Source organism: Oncorhynchus keta, chromosome 33 (assembly GCF_023373465.1).
Source record: "Oncorhynchus keta strain PuntledgeMale-10-30-2019 chromosome 33, Oket_V2, whole genome shotgun sequence".
Classification (NCBI taxonomy): domain Eukaryota; kingdom Metazoa; phylum Chordata; class Actinopteri; order Salmoniformes; family Salmonidae; genus Oncorhynchus; species Oncorhynchus keta.
The window spans coordinates 3,593,958-3,613,792 of record NC_068453.1 but is presented as its reverse complement, the minus strand read 5'-3'; the positions used below and the strand labels follow the sequence as shown (position 1 = coordinate 3,613,792).

At 45.2% G+C, this 19,835-nt stretch overlaps 1 protein-coding gene across 1 annotated transcript; it reads left to right on the top strand.

The window, feature by feature from the left end:
• Positions 1-981: 981 nt before the first annotated feature.
• LOC118365863 (F-box only protein 40-like) lies at positions 982-14,330 on the top strand. The gene is made up of 9 exons (XM_035748168.2): positions 982-1,048; positions 1,192-1,227; positions 1,595-2,246; positions 2,358-2,896; positions 6,575-6,757; positions 7,136-7,377; positions 7,557-7,688; positions 7,845-8,193; positions 8,391-14,330. The coding sequence occupies exons 2-9, from the start codon at positions 1,225-1,227 to the stop codon at positions 8,610-8,612; spliced, it is 2,322 nt and encodes a 773-aa protein (XP_035604061.1). The 5' UTR covers positions 982-1,048; positions 1,192-1,224; the 3' UTR covers positions 8,613-14,330.
• The last annotated feature ends 5,505 nt before the right edge of the window (positions 14,331-19,835 follow it).

The window sequence follows — 19,835 nt, the reverse complement described above, 5'->3', positions numbered from 1 at the left end:
GCACATTTTCCACTCTCCCCATCACCCCAGGCTGACCTTTGGCACCTTTGGTTAATGACAGTCTGGAGCAGACTGATAAGGTTCTTTGGGACCGGGAGACCCTGAGACGGTTCATGCCTCCTCCTCAGGCCCCGGGTCCAAGACAGGCGGACTGTTGCCACCCTCATCACCTCGTGCTGAGGAAAGACAGTGGGGAGTGGCACAGCGTGCGGTGGAACAACAACCTGTCAACTGTCACCGCCATAGGGACGTGCCAGGGGGACCCAGGCGCTCGGGCACCAGAGGAACGGCCCCGGCAGATTAATTACTTAAAAATCATACAATGTGATTTTCTGGATTTTTGTTTTAGATTCCGTCTCTCACAGTTGAAGTGTACCTATGATAAAAAATTACAGACCTCTACATGCTTTGTAGGTAGGAAAACCTGCAAAATCGGCAGTGTATCAAATACTTGTTCTCCCCACTGTATATGGATCACTCCAATCCTCTACGGTGCTAGAGGCACCTAAAAAATGATGTAGAGAACGTGTGTCGCGGCCATAGGATCTTTATATAGGGGCGGACCCCAGCCGTGACACAGGTGTACACGGGAGTAAATCTGTAAATCCTCAACTCGGATGTATCCCTCCGCCACAGACTACCAATATATTGGAGTGATCCAAATAGCTCACATAACCATGGTTACATACGTAACCTTCGATCCTTCCTTAAGCCTTATTCCCCACCCAGTTGACTACTTTAAAATGGTGGAAGTCCTCAATGGCAATGTCCATGCACAAACAGGTTATTTCCAAGAAGGGATCTCTATCGCTATGGTTCCTCACAAGTTTCTCCCTATCACTCAGTCGCACTGGTTGGTTGAATAACTGAGTTCTCAACTGACCCAGGGTCAGCCCTTGTCTGGTAACCAGAGCATGTTTTTGAACAGGCTGTGTAGCATTTCTCAGTCAGCATGTTGGCCTATTTATAGCACTAACACATGATCTTCAGAAGGGACAGACACCATGCAGTAGTACTGTAGCGGCACAAGGGAAATGGTTTACTTCAGGTAATGTTGAGACTATGGACTATAAGACAGTTGTGTAACAATTGTTTGTATGGTTTGAAAGCTTTAAACTTTTTAGGTTTACATTATAATATAAGGTTAAGTATAAAGTAAAGGTTGCATTCAACATGTCTTTCTGTTTAAAGGGATTGAACAATGTTGAACTGAAGAATAAGAACATGGTATGTTTCATTTGATTTAAATTGAAGCTCACTTTATGGCACGTTAAAGTAAAAACCACAATACAACCAAAATGAACAGCATTTCTCAATGTTTTCATTGAATTGATTTAGTCATTATGTTTTTATGGGGAATGTGTACTATAGAGCTTCTGTGAAAGGTTTGATACTGTTTCCCTGTAAAAAAAATAGTTAACCATGTCTAGCCCACAAGACTTTAGATGCGTGTTTACAATTCATGTCTAGTGTACAAGTGGAGACTATGCCATCCCATGACATTAATATGTGAGAGGTGAAGTAGTTTTGACTGTGTTCTCTTCCTCTCACACTTTCTATCATTTTCTCTCTCTTTCCATCCCTCTTCCATCAGAGACGTCATTCCCTTTTCTCTCGTCCCCCCCGTCCTGCCGGTCATCGCCACTGTGACAGCTGCTACAGCCGGCGGTGTAAGGCCCCCGTGGAGATCTCCGTGTCTTGTGTGCTCATCCCCTGCCGCCTTTTGTGTGGAGCCCTGTTCCACATGTGCAAAGAGGAGGAGCATGCGCTCCTCTGCCCCAATGAGAAGGTGCCATGCCTCAACGCCGCCTTCGGCTGTCCAATCATCATGCCCCGTTCCTGGCAGGCGGGCCACCTGCAGGTCTGTCCCGCCAGTGTGGTGTGCTGCTCAATGGAGTGGATCCGCTGGCCAGCCGATGAAGCCTACGCAAACACACACCCCGACATCCACGCACACACACACACCCTTCATGAGAACCTGCTGAAGGAGCAGAAGGCAGGAGAACAGTTGGACCTGGCCATGGCCCTGGATGATCAGAAACACCTATACGCCCGTATGAAGATGAAGACTCTCTACCCAGAGATGATAGTGAAGGTGGAGGGAGAGGAAGAGGAGAAGAAAGAAGATAAGAAAAAGGAGAAGACAGAAGACTGGGCCACAGTGCGTCTATGTAATGGGGCCTCTACCCTCTGTACGGCTGCTGATGATGGGTGGAGTGAAGATAGGCCATATCATATCCTATCTGGTAACTAGATTTTCTGGACAAATCCAAAATGTTATTTTGACTTTATTTGAACTTTGTTATAAATTACAATAACTTGTTTTTCCTCATTATTACCCTCTCTCTCCACGCCAGGCGTTCCAGAAACAGCCGTGACAGACCTTTCAGACTTCTCTTTGGAGAAGGAGGAGGGAGATGTGGGTGTGGAGGAACCAGGGGGAGACATCAGCTCTGACAGATACAACAGGTATGAGAGGATGTTCAATATGGATAAAGGAGGCTGTAATGTGGACACCAAAAACAGCCGGGGCCGAGAAGGGAAGGAGTGGAACCATTGGATGGAGTTGGAGGAGCAGTCGTGCAGAGAGAAGAAGGAGAGAAGAGATGCAGAAGAGTTGATGGGCGCTCTGCAAGCTCCAGGAGCTCCAGAGGGACCAAGGGGGACCGAGGCCAACCGTAATGCCACAGGGATTACAGGTATGGCCCCGTGGCAGGACGGGGTCCTGCAGCGCATGGCCAAGGAGGTCACCCCCCAGGAATTCAACATGTACCTGGTGCACCACGGACGCATGCTGCTCACCTTTGGCCAGATGGATGCCTGCACGCCACGGGAAAAAGACTTTGTCTACGGAAACATAGAGCCCATCCCTGTTCAGTCACTGTACTCCTTCAAGGTAAGGGTGGAAGGTACAAGTGAGGCCTGCATTGACTTCACACACGATGTAAAAAATAAGGGAAAGCAGAAACTCGATGCAGTTCTGTTGATTTTTTTCTCTCAAAGGCATATGCATGTTCACGTACACACAGATCACATTAGGCGCCGACTGAGATGGCCGCCTCGCTTCGCGTTCCTAGGAAACTATGCAGTTTTTTGTTTTTTTACGTGTTATTTCTTACATTAGTACCCCAGGTCATCTTAGGTTTCATTACATACAGTCGAGAAGAACTACTGAATATAAGATCAGCGTCAACTCACCATCAGTACGACCAAGAATATGTTTTCCGCGACGCGGATCCTGTGTTCTGCCTTACAAACAGGACAACGGAATGGATCGCTTGCAGCGACCCAAGGAAACGACTACGAAAAAGAGGGAAACGCGGCGGTGTTCTGGTCAGACTCCGAAAAGGGCACATCGCGCACCACTTCCCAGTATTCTTCTTGCCAATGTCCAGTCTCTCGACAACAAGGTTGATGAAATCCGAGCAAGGGTGGCATTCCAGAGGGACATCAGAGACTGCAACGTTCTCTGCTTTACGGAAACATGGCTTACTGGGAAGACGCTATCCAGGGCGGTGCAGCCAACGGGTTTCTCCACGCATCGCGCCGACAGAAACAAACATCTCTCTGGTAAGAAGAGTGGCGGGGGCGTATGCCTCATGACTAACGGGACATGGTGTGATGAAGGAAACATACAGGAACTCAAATCCTTCTGTTCACCTGATTTAGAATTCCTCACAATCAAATGTAGACCGCATTATCTTCCAAGAGAATTCTCTTCGATTATAATCACAGCCGTATATATCCCCCAAGCAGACACATCGATGGCTCTGAACGAACTTTATTTAACTCTTTGCAAACTGGAAAACATTTATCCGGAGGCTGCATTCATTGTAGCTGGGGATTTTAACAAAGCCAATCTGAAAACAAGACTCCCTAAATTTTATCAGCATATCGATTGCGCAACCAGGGGTGGTAAAACCTTGGATCATTGTTACTCTAACTTCCGCGACGCATATAAGGCCCTGCCCCGCCCCCTTTCGGAAAAGCTGACCACGACTCCATTTTGCTGATCCCTGCCTACAGGCAGAAATTAAAACAAGAGGCTCCCACGCTGAGGTCTGTCCAACGCTGGTCAGACCAAGCTGACTCTACACTCCAAGACTGCTTCCATCACGTGGACTGGGACATGTTTCGTATTGCGTCAGATGGGAATATTGACGAATACGCTGATTCGGTGTGCGAGTTCATTAGAACGTGCGTCGAAGATGTCGTTCCCATAGCAACGATAAAAACATTCCCTAACCAGAAACCGTGGATTGATGGCAGCATTCGCGTGAAACTGAAAGCGCGAACCACTGCTTTTAATCAGGGCAAGGTGTCTGGCAACATGACTGAATACAAACAGTGCAGCTATTCCCTCCGCAAGGCTATTAAACAAGCTAAGCGTCAGTACAGAGACAAAGTGGAATCTCAATTCAATGGCTCAGACACAAGAGGCATGTGGCAGGGTCTACAGTCAATCACGGACTACAAGATGAAATCCAGCCCAGTCGCGGACCAGGATGTCTTGCTCCCAGGCAGACTAAATAACTTTTTTGCCCGCTTTGAGGACAATACAGTGCCACTGACACGGCCTGCAACGGAAACATGCGGTCTCTCCTTCACTGCAGCCGAGGTGAGTAAGACATTTAAACGTGTTAACCCTCGCAAGGCTGCAGGCCCAGACGGCATCCCCAGCCGCGCCCTCAGAGCATGCGCAGACCAGCTGGCCGGTGTGTTTACGGACATATTCAATCAATCCCTATACCAGTCTGCTGTTCCCACATGCTTCAAGAGGGCCACCATTGTTCCTGTTCCCAAGAAAGCTAAGGTAACTGAGCTAAACGACTACCGCCCGTAGCACTCACTTCCGTCATCATGAAGTGCTTTGAGAGACTAGTCAAGGACCATATCACCTCCATCCTACCTGACACCCTAGACCCACTTCAATTTGCTTACCGCCCAAATAGGTCCACAGACGATGCAATCTCAACCACACTGCACACTGCCCTAACCCACCTGGACAAGAGGAATACCTATGTGAGAATGCTGTTCATCGACTACAGCTCGGCATTCAACACCATAGTACCCTCCAAGCTCGTCATCAAGCTCGAGACCCTGGGTCTCGACCCCGCCCTGTGCAACTGGGTACTGGACTTCCTGACGGGCCGCCCCCAGGTGGTGAGGGTAGGCAACAACATCTCCTCCCCGCTGATCCTCAACACGGGGGCCCCACAAGGGTGCGTTCTGAGCCCTCTCCTGTACTCCCTGTTCACCCACGACTGCGTGGCCACGCACGCCTCCAACTCAATCATCAAGTTTGCGGACGACACAACAGTGGTAGGCTTGATTACCAACAACGACGATAAGGGCCCTCGGAGTGTGGTGTCAGGAAAATAACCTCACACTCAACGTCAACAAAACTAAGGAGATGATTGTGGACTTCAGGAAACAGCAGAGGGAACACCCCCTATCCACATCGATGGAACAGTAGTGGAGAGGGTAGCTAGTTTTAAGTTCCTCGGCATACACATCACAGACAAACTGAATTGGTCCACTCACACTGACAGCGTCGTGAAGAAGGCGCAGCAGCGCCTATTCAACCTCAGGAGGCTGAAGAAATTCGGCTTGTCACCAAAAGCACTCACAAACTTCTACAGATGCACAATCGAGAGCATCCTGGCGGGCTGTATCACCGCCTGGTACGGCAACTGCTCCGCCCTCAACCGTAAGGCTCTCCAGAGGGTAGTGAGGACTGCACAACGCATCACCGGGGCAAACTACCTGCCCTCCAGGACACCTACACCACCCGTTGTTACAGGAAGGCCATAAAGATCATCAAGGACATCAACCACCCGAACCACTGCCTGTTCACCCCGCTATCATCCAGAAGGCGAGGTCAGTACAGGTGCATCAAAGCTGGGACCGAGAGACTGAAAAACAGCTTCTATCTCAAGGCCATCAGACTGTTAAACAGCCACCACTAACAGTGAGTGGCTGCCGTCAACACACTGTCATTGACACTGACCCAACTCCAGCCATTTTAATAATGGGAATTGATGGGAATTATGTAAATATATCACTAGCCACTTTAAACAATGCTACCTTATATAATGTTACTTACCCTACATTATTCATCTCATATGCATATGTATATACTGTACTCTACATCATCGACTGCATCCTTATGTAACACATGTATCACTAGCCACTTTAACTATGCCACTTTGTTTACTTTGTCTACACACTCATCTCATATGTATATACTGTACTCGATACCATCTACTGTATGCTGCTCTGTACCATCACTCATTCATATATCCTTATGTACATGTTCCTTATCCCCTTACACTGTGTATAAGACAGTAGTTTTGGAATTGTTAGTTAGATTACTTGTTGGTTATCACTGCATTGTCGGAACTAGAAGCACAAGCATTTCGCTACACTCGCATTTAACATCTGCTAACCATGTGTATGTGACAAATACAATTTGATTTGATTTGATTTGACAGATACAAACACTTACATAGACACATATCTGTAAAGTAATGACATGTTACTGTATGTGTTGTCAATCATTGTTCCCCTGCAGGTTCCTGTCAGCTACCGTGAGAAGCAGCGTAGTGTCCACTACTATGACGCATCAGCCCGTGCTGAGAGTACCTGGGCCTGTGTGGATACGTCTGACCTGGGGGCATTAAAGGAGTCCTGGTGGACGGACGAGGCTGACAGCACACTACTGGGATACGCAGAGAGAGAGGTCATGGGGCATCAGGTAAGTTATGCCTATCAGAAGAGCTCAGCAGGTTAAAATAAGTGCCAGTGCTAGGTGCAATGAAATGCTGAACAAAAATAGAGCATACGTTTCACAGCTATCAGAACAGAAATACAATACGTACATCCACAACACATAAAGATATTATAGCGATGTTAACCCAACACTTGGCTACTTTATCAAGTGGTTTGGATCTGTTGGTGTAACAGCTAAGGTGTTGAGTTGACAAGCCAATGTCCCGGGTTCCATCCTCAGTTGTGAGTATCCCCTAATAAACAATTGTTGGAGATTTCTCGCTATATCTGCCCGGACAAGGTTCTTTTAGAGCTGTTCTTGAGTGAGCTGAGATGTCTTTCTCTCTGTCTTCCTGGTTCTAAGATCAGTGAGGAGCGTGGACAGGACGGGCTTTATGTGGACATGGGGATGCAGACCCACTCCTTCAAGACGGCACCGTTCGGACGAGACACGACGTTAGCAGACCTGACAAGGGACAGGCCTCTGAAGCTCCGCCTCCAGCTGCATGCGGACAGCACCTCCAGCCGACACAACAAGGCTAGCTCTGCCTTCACCTTCCTCTGTGGACACTCCTTCCAACGAAGGGAATTCCCCAAACACTTCAGGTATCCCAAAATCTTCAGCTACCCCAAACACTTCCAATGCAAAGAGGCCCCCAAACACTTCAGGTACCTGGGCCCCTGTGATGTCATGTCGCCTTGAGTAGTTGCCCTGGTATGGCTGTATAGCCTCCATTGTAATGTTTTCCACACATCTAAAATGAAACATTGTTATCATTATTCAGGAACGTGCACACAGACATTCAGACATGTGCTAGTGGCTGGTTTGAGCAGAGGTGTCCCCTGTCCTACTTGGGCTGCACCTACAGCCAGAGAAGGTTGGAGCCTTTCAAACAACCTGCCACGGTCACCTACAAGTAAGAACCATTCAACTAACTACTCACAACTCATGCTCTGATTGTGGAAGTACCAGTGTTTGTATATATTTCAGTATTTGTATTCACAGTCCTTCAGTACATCTGAATGTTTTCATTACCATACCCTAATCCTGAACTCTGACCCTTTACCTACAGCCAGGAACTGAGCATCTTCAACCTCCGACCCACCGTCCCAGCTTCTCAAGGGGAGGGACCAGAGCCCCTTAAATCCTCCAAGTCGCAGTCTGCTCCAGAACCTGTCGGAACCCCCAGGAGGAGGCGGTCGAGGGGAAAAGGGGACTGCGATTCTCTGAGTGCTTTGCCATCCGAGGTGCTGTGCCACATGGCCAGCTTCCTGGACAGCCTGTCCCTGTCCCAACTGGCCCTTGTGTCCCGCCTCATGAGAGAGGTATGTTCCTCTCTGCTGCAGGACAGGGGGATGGTGTCCCTCCTCTGGGAAAAGAAGACCTACAAGTCTGGTGTGGCCAAATGGAAGGCCAAAACGGTAAGAGCACCGGAGTTTACAATGACAACAGTCTGTCGAGTAAGTTAAATACAGTGTAATGGAAACTTAACTCCCTTCTGTGACTTGTCACATTTCACATGTTCTCCTCTCTCTCCCTGCCTACCCTCTCCTCTCTCTCCCTGCCTACCCTCTCCTCTCTTTTCTTTCCTCTCCTCTCATCTTGTATCGCTCCCCAGGTGTGGGAGTTCAGTCATCTGTTCTCTACAGTAGATTTGTGGCGTTTTATAGACAACGTGCCGTCCATGTCGGAGCACCTGAAGGTTTGTCCCTACTACCAGACCTGGGTACCACCCCAGCCGGTGGCCCTGCCCAGCATGAGTCATCTACAGGGTGGAACACAGGAGCAGGACAACCAGCAGAGACAGAGCCTGGTTGCTCAGTTCATGGGCAACAGATAGCAGGGAAAAATAGTATTCTGATGATCCTACCTGACAGTCAGTGCTGGCTGGTGGCACTTCAAATCTGAGGATGTGCTGACAGTAATGGCTGGAATGGAATAAACGGAATGGTTTCCATGTGTTTGATACAATTCCATCAACTCCTTTCAAGCCATTATTATGAGCCAGCCTCCCCTCACCCGCCTCCTCTGCTGACAGTCCACCCTTGAAGCATGAATAGAACAAATAGAACAAACTATGTGCTAGACATTTTCACCTACAGAGAATTCAGTTAAAAAGTGTGTGTTAATTACTAATGCCTTTATTACTAAAAGGTTACTTGCTATCTCACAGTTGGATTTACCAGAATCTCGAAGCAGCTCGAAAGAACCAATCACACACGTCTCTAGGAGACAGACAGGTCGAGTGACTACCTCCCCTCATACTAAAGAGCCATTTGCTTAATCTCTGATCATTCTCGAGCATGCCGAACTTCCTCACACTCTTGCAAGTAGGGGAATGTGGTGAGATATCCCACTCATAATATCAGAGAACATGGGTAACACAAGTAACCTTAAGTTATTTTTCAATCATTTGTTTCAATATCTCACAAAAGTCACAATCTCCAAGGTGAGACAATTGTATTGCCGCTGACCTTATGCATAAAGGCAGGGTTGGATAAGAAGGTAAACTGGGCAAACTGTAGGCACAAATGGTGAACTGGCAGTGCATCTAGTTCACTCACTCACTTTGTAAATAAGGGCACCAGTGAAGCAGTCTTAAAGGGGGCTTATTTTGACCACAAGTTCTCAATGGGATTAAGGTCCGGGGAGTTCCCTGGCCATGGCCCCAAAATATCACTGTTTTGTTCCCTGAAACACTTAGTTATCACTTTTGCCTTTATGTCAAGGTGCTCCATCATGCTGGAAAAGGCGTTGTTTGTCACCAAACTGTTCCTGGGTGGTTGGGAGAAGTTGCTCTCGAAGGATGTGTTGGTACCATTCTTTATTCATGGCTGTGTTCTTAGGCAAAATTGTGAGTGAGCCTACTCCCTTGGCTGAGAAGCAACCCCACACATGAATGGCCTCAGGTGCTTTACTGTTGGCATGACACAGGACTGATGGTAGTGTTCACCTTGTCTTCTCCGGACAAGCTTTTTTCCGGATGCCCCAAACAATCGGAAAGGGGATTCATCAGAGAAAAGGACTTTACCCCATTCCTCAGCAGTTCGATCCCTGTACTTTTTGCAGAATATCAGTCTGTCCCTGATGTTTTTCCTGGAGAGAAGTGGCTTCTTTGCTGCCCTTCTTGACACCAGGCCATCCTCCAAAAGTCTTTGCCTCACTGTGCATGCAAATGCAATCACACCTGCCTGCTGCCATTCCTGAGCAAGCACTGTACTGGTGGTGCCCCGATCCCGCAGCTGAATCACCTTTAGGAGACAGTCCAGGAGCTGGACTTTCTTGGGTGCCCTGAAGCCTTCTTCACAACAATTGAACCGCTCTTCTTGAAGCTCTTGATGATCCGATAAATGGTTGATTTAGGTGCAATCTTACTGGCAGCAATATCCTTGCCTGTGAAGCCCTTTTTTTGCAAAGCAAACCATGATTGACAGAGGAAGAACAATGATCTAAGCACCACCCTCCTTTTGAAGCTTCTAGTCTGTTATTTGAACTCAATTAACGAGAGAATCACTGCGATGATGTCAGCTGGTCCTTTTGTGGCAGGGCTGAAATGCAGTGGAAATGTTTTTGGGGGATTCAGTACATTTGCATGGCAAAGAGGGACTTTGCAATTAATTGCAATTCATCTGATCACTTTTCATAACATTCTGGAGTATATGCAAATTGCCATCTATCAAACTGAGGCAGCAGACTTTGTGAAAATTAATATTTGTGTCATTCTCAAAACTTTTGGCCACGACTGTAGATATTGTCATTGTTCAATAGAGCAATTGGATGTCTTTCAGCGATGTTCCTACTGGTGCATTCATTGCTAAATATACAAGCAAATACATTTTTTCCAGTCTCTGAAAAACTACAACTTGGGCGGTGCATAGTGCTGCAGCTTGCTATTTCGTAGCTAGCCACACCAACAACTAAAAAGAGAAGAGCTTTTACAATCAAGATACAAAGATCTCCAATTGTTGATCTCTATTAGACTGGCTAGCCAAGCATACCTAACATGGATATTTCAATATTGTTAGCTTGCTGTTAGCTAACTAGCATCACTAATTTGGCAGCAAGATTGATAGCTAGCTGAGGCAGCAGGGTAGCATAGTGGTTAGAGGGTTGGACGTTCAAATCCCTGAGCTGACAAGGTACAAATCTGTTGTGGTTTGCCCCTGAACAGGCAGTTAACCCACTGTTCCTAGGCCGTCATTGAAAATAAGATTTTGTTCTTAATTGACTTGCCTAAAATGCCTTACATTTAATCCCACTAAAAAATCCATGTCTTAGGTCAGTTAGGATCACCACTTTTGTTTAAGAATGTAAAATGTCAGTGGGTCAGAAGTTTACATACACTCAATTAGTATTTGGTAGCATTGCCTTGAAATTGTTTAACTTAGGTCAAACGTTTTGGGTAGCCTTCCACAAGCTTCCCACAATAAGTTGGGTGAATTTTGGCCCATTCCTCCTGACAGAGCTTGTGTAGGCCTCCTTGCTAGCACAGCCTTTTTCAATTCAGCCCACACATTTTCTATAGGATTGAGGTCAGGGCTTTGTGATGGCCACTCCAATACCTTGACTTTGTTGTCCTTAAGCCATTTTGCCACAACTTTGGAAGTATGCTTAGGGTCATTGTCCATTTGGAAGACCCATATGCGACCAAGCTTTAACTTCCTGACTGATGTCTTGAGATGTTGCTTCAATAAATACACATAATATTCCTACCTCATGATGCCATCTATTTTGTGAAGTCCCTCCTGCAGCAAAGCACCCCCACAATATGATGCTGCCATCCCCGTGCTTCACGGTTGGGATGGTGTTCTTCAGCTTGCAAGCCTCCCCCTTTTTCCTCCAAACATAACGATGGTCATTGTCCAAACAGTTCTATTTTTGTTTCATCAGACCAGAGGACATTTCTCCAAAAAGTACGATCTTTGTCCCCATGTGCAGTTGAAAACCGTAGTCTGGCTTTTTATGGCGGGTTTGAAGCAGTGGCTTCTTCCTTGCTGAGTAGCCTTTCAGGTTATGTCAACATAGGACTCGTTTTACTGTGGATATAGATACTTCTGTACCCGTTTCCTCCAGCAACTTCACAAGGTCCTTTGCTGTTGTTCTGGGATTGATTTTCACTTTTCGCACCAAAGTACATTCATCTCTAGGAGACAGAATGCATCTCCTTCCTGAGCGGTATGACGGCTGCGTGGTCCCATGTTGTTTATACTTGCGTACTATTGTTTGTACAGATGAAGGTGGTACCTTCAGGCTTTTGGAAATGTCTCCCAAGGATGAACCAGACTTGTGGAGGTCTACAAGGTCTTGGCTGATTTCTTCTGATTTTCCTATGATGTCAAGCAGAGGCACTGAGTTTTAAGGTAGGCCTTGAAATACATCCACAATACACCTCCAATTGACTCAAATTATGTTAATTAGCCTATCAAAAGCTTCTAAAGCCATGATGTCATTTTATGGAATTTTCCAAACTGTTTAAAGGTCAATTTAGTGTATATAAACTTCTGACCCACTGGATTTGTGATACAGTGAATTATAAGTGAAATAATCTGTCTGTAAACAATTGTTGGAAAAATTACTTGTGTCATGCACAGAGTAGATGTCCTAACCGACTTGCCAAAACTATAGTTTGTTAACAAGAAATTTGTGGAGTGGTTGAAAACGAGTTGTAATGACTCCAACCTAAGTGTATGTAAACTTCAGACTTCAACTGTACATATTCATCATTGCTACCAACACACAAACAGAGAATGAGTAAGCTATATCCCCTCCAAAAAATTATGCAGACAAGGGTGAAATAGATCGCTATTTGGTAACATTAGCTAGCTTACATTAGGTAACGTCAGTCAAAGATAGACCGAACAATCTGTCAAGTGTCAGTTGTGCAGAGGTGAGGACGGAGTCAGGCGCAGGACACAGAACTGAGTAAAATAATGTACTTTACTCTGAAAAATATATCAGCCAAATAAATCCACACAGGGATAACAAACCCTAACACAAAAGAAAAGACTAACACAAGACCAGGAACAATCATGCACAAAACAAAAATGAGAACCAGAGGGTTAAATAGGGAAATAATAATAACGTAATGGGATCCAGGTGTGTACAATCAAGACATAACAAATGGAACTTCGACGGAAGTCGTGACAGTACCCCCCCCTTGACGTACGGCTCCAGCTGCGAGCTGACACCGGCCTCGGAGACGACCCGGAAGGATGAGGCGCAGGCAGATCTGGATGGAGACGGTGAAATTCCTGCAGTAAGGAAGGGTCCAGTATGTCCTCCACCGGCACCCAGCATCTCTCCTCCAGACCGTACCCTTCCCACTCCACGAGGTACTGAAGGTCCCTCGCCCGACGCCTAGAGTCCATGATGGCTCGCACAGTATACGCCGGGGCCCCCTCGATGTCCAGAGGTGGCGGAGGAACCTCCCGCACCTCAGACTGCTGGAGCGGACCAGCCACCACCGGCCTGAGGAGAGACACATGGAACAAGGGGTTAATAAGATAATCAAGGGGGAGCTGTAACCTATAACATACCTTGTTCAGTCTCGTCAGGACTTTACCTGGCCCCACAAACTGCGGACCCAGCTTCCGACAGGGCAGGCGAAGGGGCAGGTTTCGGCTCGAGAGCCAGACCCGGTCTCCCGGTGCATACACCGGGGCCTCACTGCGGTGGCGGTCGGCGCTCGCCTTCTGTCGCCTGATGGCCTGTTGCAGGCGTACATGGGCAGTGTCCCAGGTTTCTTCCGAGTCCCGAAACCACTCATCCACCGCAGGTGCCTCGATCTGGCTCTGATGCCACGGTGCCAGAACCGGCTGATAACCTAGTACACACTGAAACGGAGACAGGTTAGTGGAGGAGGGATCCGGATGAGCCAACACAGGAGCCGAGGTAAACAAAGCCTTCAGGTGACCAAAAGCCCTGTCTGCCCCAGCTGACCACTGCAGTCGCACCGGTCCCCCCTTCAGCAGTGAGGTAATGGGAGCCGCTACCTGACCAAAGCCCCGGATAAAACTTGGTAGTAATTAGTGGCAATTGAGTTGCCACCAATGTAAAGGAGACAAAACCTTAACTTTGCTGGAGTATTTAAACACATCCTCCTAAGATGTTTTGAAACATTTAATGGTGTGTTGAAACACCACTTAATCAAGTGTTGTGCAACACCTTGCCAGGGACTGAGAGCACTACTGGAAATGGTTGAAAATAGTGTTTTGGTGTTGAAGATTTCTGTTCAGTGCAGAATTAGATCTCTTCTTCTGCAGCATTTGAATGTTTAACATTGATTTATGCATCTGATCATTTGCCAGTTTAACCCATTTTGTCAGGCATTGTTGAGCAGTGTTCAATCCACCAGCAGTAACTAGCGGTTTTACAGCAAACATTGCAGGATAGTGTATTTGTCTCTAACATTAAAAGTTGGAAATGTGAGAATGGGTCATCTCATCATAGAATGTCATTTTTCCTGTAGGTTTTTATGTTCGTTCATCATGATCCATTGTTCATCATGATCCATTACACCCCATGGCACAACAACAAGCTGAATAAAACTCAAACAGAAGTATACTTTTCTTTCTTCAACCGTGCATCCCTTGTGTATAATAATCATAAAGTCAAAATGTTGAAATACCCACAATCCTCTTAAAACGGGGTCATGTAGCAAGATAGGAAGTGCAAGGAGTTCAATCATTCAATTTTCTGTCTTTGGTCATCTTCATAAATGAGACTTACACTTTGAGCAACATGTTAAGTTGGATTTATTCTTAAATGACTTGCATACCATTTTTAAGTATATGTTGTAAAATAGTAAATAATGACAACTTCTCAGAATAAATTAGGGAAACAAGGTTGTCTACTATCAGCATATCTATTTATTATGGCCATCGAAATTTTAGCTATTAAAATGATTTCCAACAATAATATCAAGGGGCAAAAAATCCAGGGCTTAAAAACAAAAGGTGTCATTGTACACTGATGACTCATGTTTCCTTTTAAATCTGTAATAAGGATCCCCTGCACAGCCTCATGGAGGATCTAGATCATTTGTCCAACCTCTCGGGAATTACAACCGAACTATGATAAGTGTACCATATTATGTATTGGTTCACAAAAATATATAACTTTTACATTACCGTGTAGTTTACCAATAATATGGTCTGACGGTGGACATACACGGTATTCATATCCCAAAAGAAAGCAAAGATCTCACTACAATACATGTTAACAGAAAGTTAGCAAAAATAGATACGATGCCATGGAAAATAGCTGTCTGTGAAAAAAATCCCAATTTACCATTTTTTTTATGGCCCTGCCTACACCGGATGACTTGTCTAAAAAAAACATTTTTTTTAAATCCCACTTTATTTGCAACTGCAAGTCAGAAAAAAATAAATGGGCCTATTAATATAATTCATATGAATTCTGAGGGCTGAAATGATTAAATATTAAAAATATGAACCTCTCACTAAAGTTGTACTTAAATCTGAACTGGTTTTCCAGCAGATTAGTAAGAATGGCTCACTTTGTGTTCAAAAATGGCCCTTTCCCTTTATTCAGATTACAATCTCTCACTTTCGGTTATTTGAAAATAAAACCTCCAGAATATCGCCATTTTTAAAACAAGCCATAGAACGCTGGTTGCAATTTCAGTTTAATTCACCAGAAAATACATAACAAATATTATGGTTAAACTAAAAAAAGAAAATGGTATCATATTTGTTAATGATATAATAAATAGGACAGTTGGAGTTGTCACACATGCAGCAAAAAATATATATATGGAAATGTCTGCTCTATCAAAAATTATCACCAACTGATTGCAGCATTACCGCAAAAATTAAAGAAGCCTGGAAGACGGTAAGGAACTTGTCTGTCGGCCCTACATACAACCATCCTAGCTCTACAGATTTTGCTTTGAAGAGACAATCATTTGGTCACTTGTTTTGGTACTGTTTTTTGATCGCAGATTCAGGAAAGGCTAAAGAATTGTAAACATTTACCTGGAGCTAATTCTGCAAATAGCACTGCTGGGGGACCTGAAGAGCCATAATCAATTGAACAACAAAATAATACTAATCTAAAAATGTTTATCTTTAATTTACAATCTGTAGGAACTATGAGAATAGAAGGGTTCGGAGCTTTTGTGAAACATTACAGCACAATTGAAAAACATGTATTCAATAAGAAAAATAAACATATATATATATACATTATTTTTTTTACAATTTCAAATCACCCCAGATTTTTTTTTACAGTGTGGCTAAGTGTAAAATTCCAATATAATTCAGATTAAATGTACCATTTTATTCAATCAATCAAATGTATTTATAAAGCCCTTTTACATCAGCAGATGTCACAAAGTGCTTATACAGGAACCCAGCCTAAAACCCCAAACAGCAAGCAATGCAGATGTAGAAGCATCTGGAGAGGAAACAGGCTCTGAGGGTTGGCCATTCCTCTTCTGGTTGTGAGGGTGGAGATTATAAGAGTACATGGCCATTAAGGCCAGATTGTTCTTCAAGCGGTTCAAACATTCATAAACCAGCAGGGTCAAATAATAATCAGTGGTTGTAGAGGGTGCAACAGGTCAGCACCTTTAGGAGTTAATGTCAGTTACAAGACTGCAGGGGCTGTAGAGAAAGCGAAGGAGGGAGTAAGAGAGAGAAAGAGGCAGAGTCAAAAACAGCAAGTCCGGGACAAGGTAGCACGTCCAGTGAACATGTCAGGGTTCCATAGCCGCAGACAAAACAGCAGAAAATGGATGAGTAGCATGACCAAGCGGACTGGGGACAGCCAGGAGTCATCAGGTGAGGTAGTTCTGAGGTATGAGCCTAGGGCTCAGATCCTCCGGGAGGGGAGAGAGATCAAGAGAGAGAGTGAGTTGGGAGAAAGAGAGGGAGCATACTGAAGTTTACACAGGACACCAGATTAGACGGGATCATTTCACCAGATAGAACAGACTGACTCCTGGCCCCCGGCACGAGTGTTGTAAAAAGTACTCAATTATCATACTTGAGTAAAAGTAAAGATATCTTAATAGTAAAACCTGTAAAAACAGTAAAAACTGCCTTGCACATAGACTATTGCAGCATAGATGCTGGAGGCTGAGACAGGGGGGATCCGGGGACACTGTGGGGACACCAACTTACTACCCTGAGACAAGGCTGAGTATGGCCCAACGAATGTCTCATCCACCGCACTGGCCCGAGGGTGCGCAAAACCGGACAGGAAGATCGCATCAGTGACTCAACCCACTTAAGTCGAGTACAGCGAAAAAAGCCTGGCACGACATCACACACCCCTCCTAATGACGGCATGGAAGAGCATTAGTAAGCCAGTTACTCACCCCCCCGTAATACGGTCAAAGGCACATAATCTCAGTGGCGAGAGTGCAGCCGACCAGGCAGAGACAGCAAGGGAGGCTCGTCACTCCAGTGACTTACCAAACACTTGCCAACTCTCGGCTGATAGAAACCATAATATGAATTAGCTAATAGAAATTACTATTTAGAATTCATCACATCAAGGGTGAAATAATTGAGTAAAACACTTTCTAAAAGTCTAAAGTAATCCTATTGTGGGTAGAGTTTTTGCTATTCTCCACCTTTCCCCGCGTCAACCACAGATCAGAGGGTTATTCCTGGTGCCGGATTTGTGATTTAGCAAGATCTGTCAAACCAGACCGTTGTGCAAACTCAGAATTTCTGGCTCCAGAAAGAGAGATTGAAGGAGAGCCTGATTAGAAACCATAGTAATGAATGCTCTAAGGCAAACCTGCCACTAACTTGATCTTAGCGGCTAAGAGCCTGTCCTGGTGAATAAATAGTGGACTTCTCCGCCAATCAGATCCTTGTTTGTCACTATGGCCTGTCCATTCTTGGAAAATCCACTTGACATTGGAGCCTGTATTGTTCACAGTGCTTTTACACAGGGAACGAATGATTGGACCTCGAGTACATCCTTTAGATCATTAAGAAGTATTTATTTTTGAACGTCATCGTTTGTCCGCACAATCAATCATATACCTGGTACATTTACTCAACCCATATAAAGCAAATAGTTTTGACTGCTACACAAACATCGTGTAATTGCTTAGATTTTGTACAACTGGAAGTTTCCTGTACTTCGTGGGCGATGTTGAACAATTTGGCAAGGCAATTGTGTGTAGAGCCGTACGAAGAGTCACCGTCGCGCTGAAGAGATTTGAATGTCTTTGATTTGAATGTCTTTGTTGCATTCCCTGGCCATCAATCTGTCCATATAATCAAGGAGGACTTTTACAGAATTGCAGGTAACCTACAGTAGTCTAGTCAGTTGACTGCCAGCGATGCTTTGCTAATTTCAATGTAAATGAATAAACCTAGTCAACATGATAAAATGACTGCCTAATTCATCCCACAGATTCTCTAAACATCATTGGTACTAAAGCTGGGATACATGTCCCCGTTCAAAGACCATCTGGACAAAATGAAGGAGACTGAATAGAAAATATTTTCACAGCATAAACGTACAGGTATCTATTGACACTTTCACCAAGCCAAGTCATTTTCAGAAACGGACATTAAACTCAACGATCTTCCTTACTTCTTTTGTCAGATGATCTGTGGCTCCCTGAATCTACTCACTAATAATGTGGAACCCAAGTGGTCTGGCTCTGTGCACGATTCCCACATTTTCTGAGAATCTACCCTGTACTAGGGATTTCCGCAAGGTACGGTGCCTTCGGAAAGTATTCAGACCCCTTGACCTTTTCCACATTTTGTTACATTACACCCTTATTCTAAAATGGATTAAACAAAACAAACATCCTCAGCAATGTACACACAATACGCCACAATGACGAAGCAAAAACAGTTTTGGACATTTTTGCGAATGTATTATTAAATATAAAAACATAAATACCCCATTTACATAATATTCAGACCCTTTGTTATGAGACTCAAAATTGAGCTCAGGTGCATCCAGTTTTCATTGAGATGTTTCTACAACTTGATTGGAGTCCACCTGTGGTAATTCAATTGAAAAGGAAAACACACCTGTATATAAGGCCCCACGGTGCATGTCAGAGCAAAAAACAAGCCGTCAAGGTCGCCAAGAACACAGTTGCCTCCATCATTCTTCAGTGGAAGAAGTTTGGAACTACCAAGACTCTTCCTAGAGCTGACCTAGAGCTGACCTAGAGCTGGCCGCCTGGCCAAACTGAGCAATCGGGGGAGAAGAGCCTTGGTCAGGGAGGTGACCAGGAACCAAATGGTCACTCTGACAGAGCTCTAAACTTCCTCTGTGGAGGTGTGAGAACCTTCCAGAAGGACAACCATCTCTGCAGCACTCCACCAATCAGGCCTTTAGGGTAGAGTGACCAGACGGAAGCCACTCCTCAGTAAAAGGCAAGCCAGTCCGCTTGGAGTTTGCCAAAAGACAATTAAGACTCTCAGACCGTGAGAAAAACAACATTCTTTGGTCTGATGAAATCAAGATTGAACTCTTTGGCCTGAATGCCAAGTGTCTGGAGAAACTCGGGCAGCATCCCTACAGTGAAGCATGGTGGTGGCAGCATCATGCTGTGGGGATGTTTTTTCAGCGGCAGGGATTGGGAGACGAGTGAGTATAGAGGGATAGATCAACGGAGCAATGTACAAAGAGATACTTGATGAAAACCAGCTCCAGAACACCCAGGACCTCAGACTGGGGCGAAGGTTCACCTTCCAACAGGTTAACGACCCTAAGCCCACAGCCAAGACAATACAGGATTGGCTTCGGGACAAGTCTCTGAATGTCCTTGAGTGGCCCAGCCAGATCCCGGACTTGAACCCGATGGAACATCTTTGGAGAGACCTGAAAATAGCAGTGCAGCGAAATTCCCCATCCAACCTGACAGAACTTGAAAGGACTTGCAGAGAAGAATGGGAGAAACTTCCCAAATAAAGGTGTGCCAAGCCTGTAGTGTCATACCCAAGAAAACTTGAGGCTGTAATTGCTGCCAAAGGAGCTTAAACAAAGTACTGAGTAAAGGGTCTGAATACTTTTAAAAATGTGATATTTACGTTTTTCTTACATTTGAAAACAT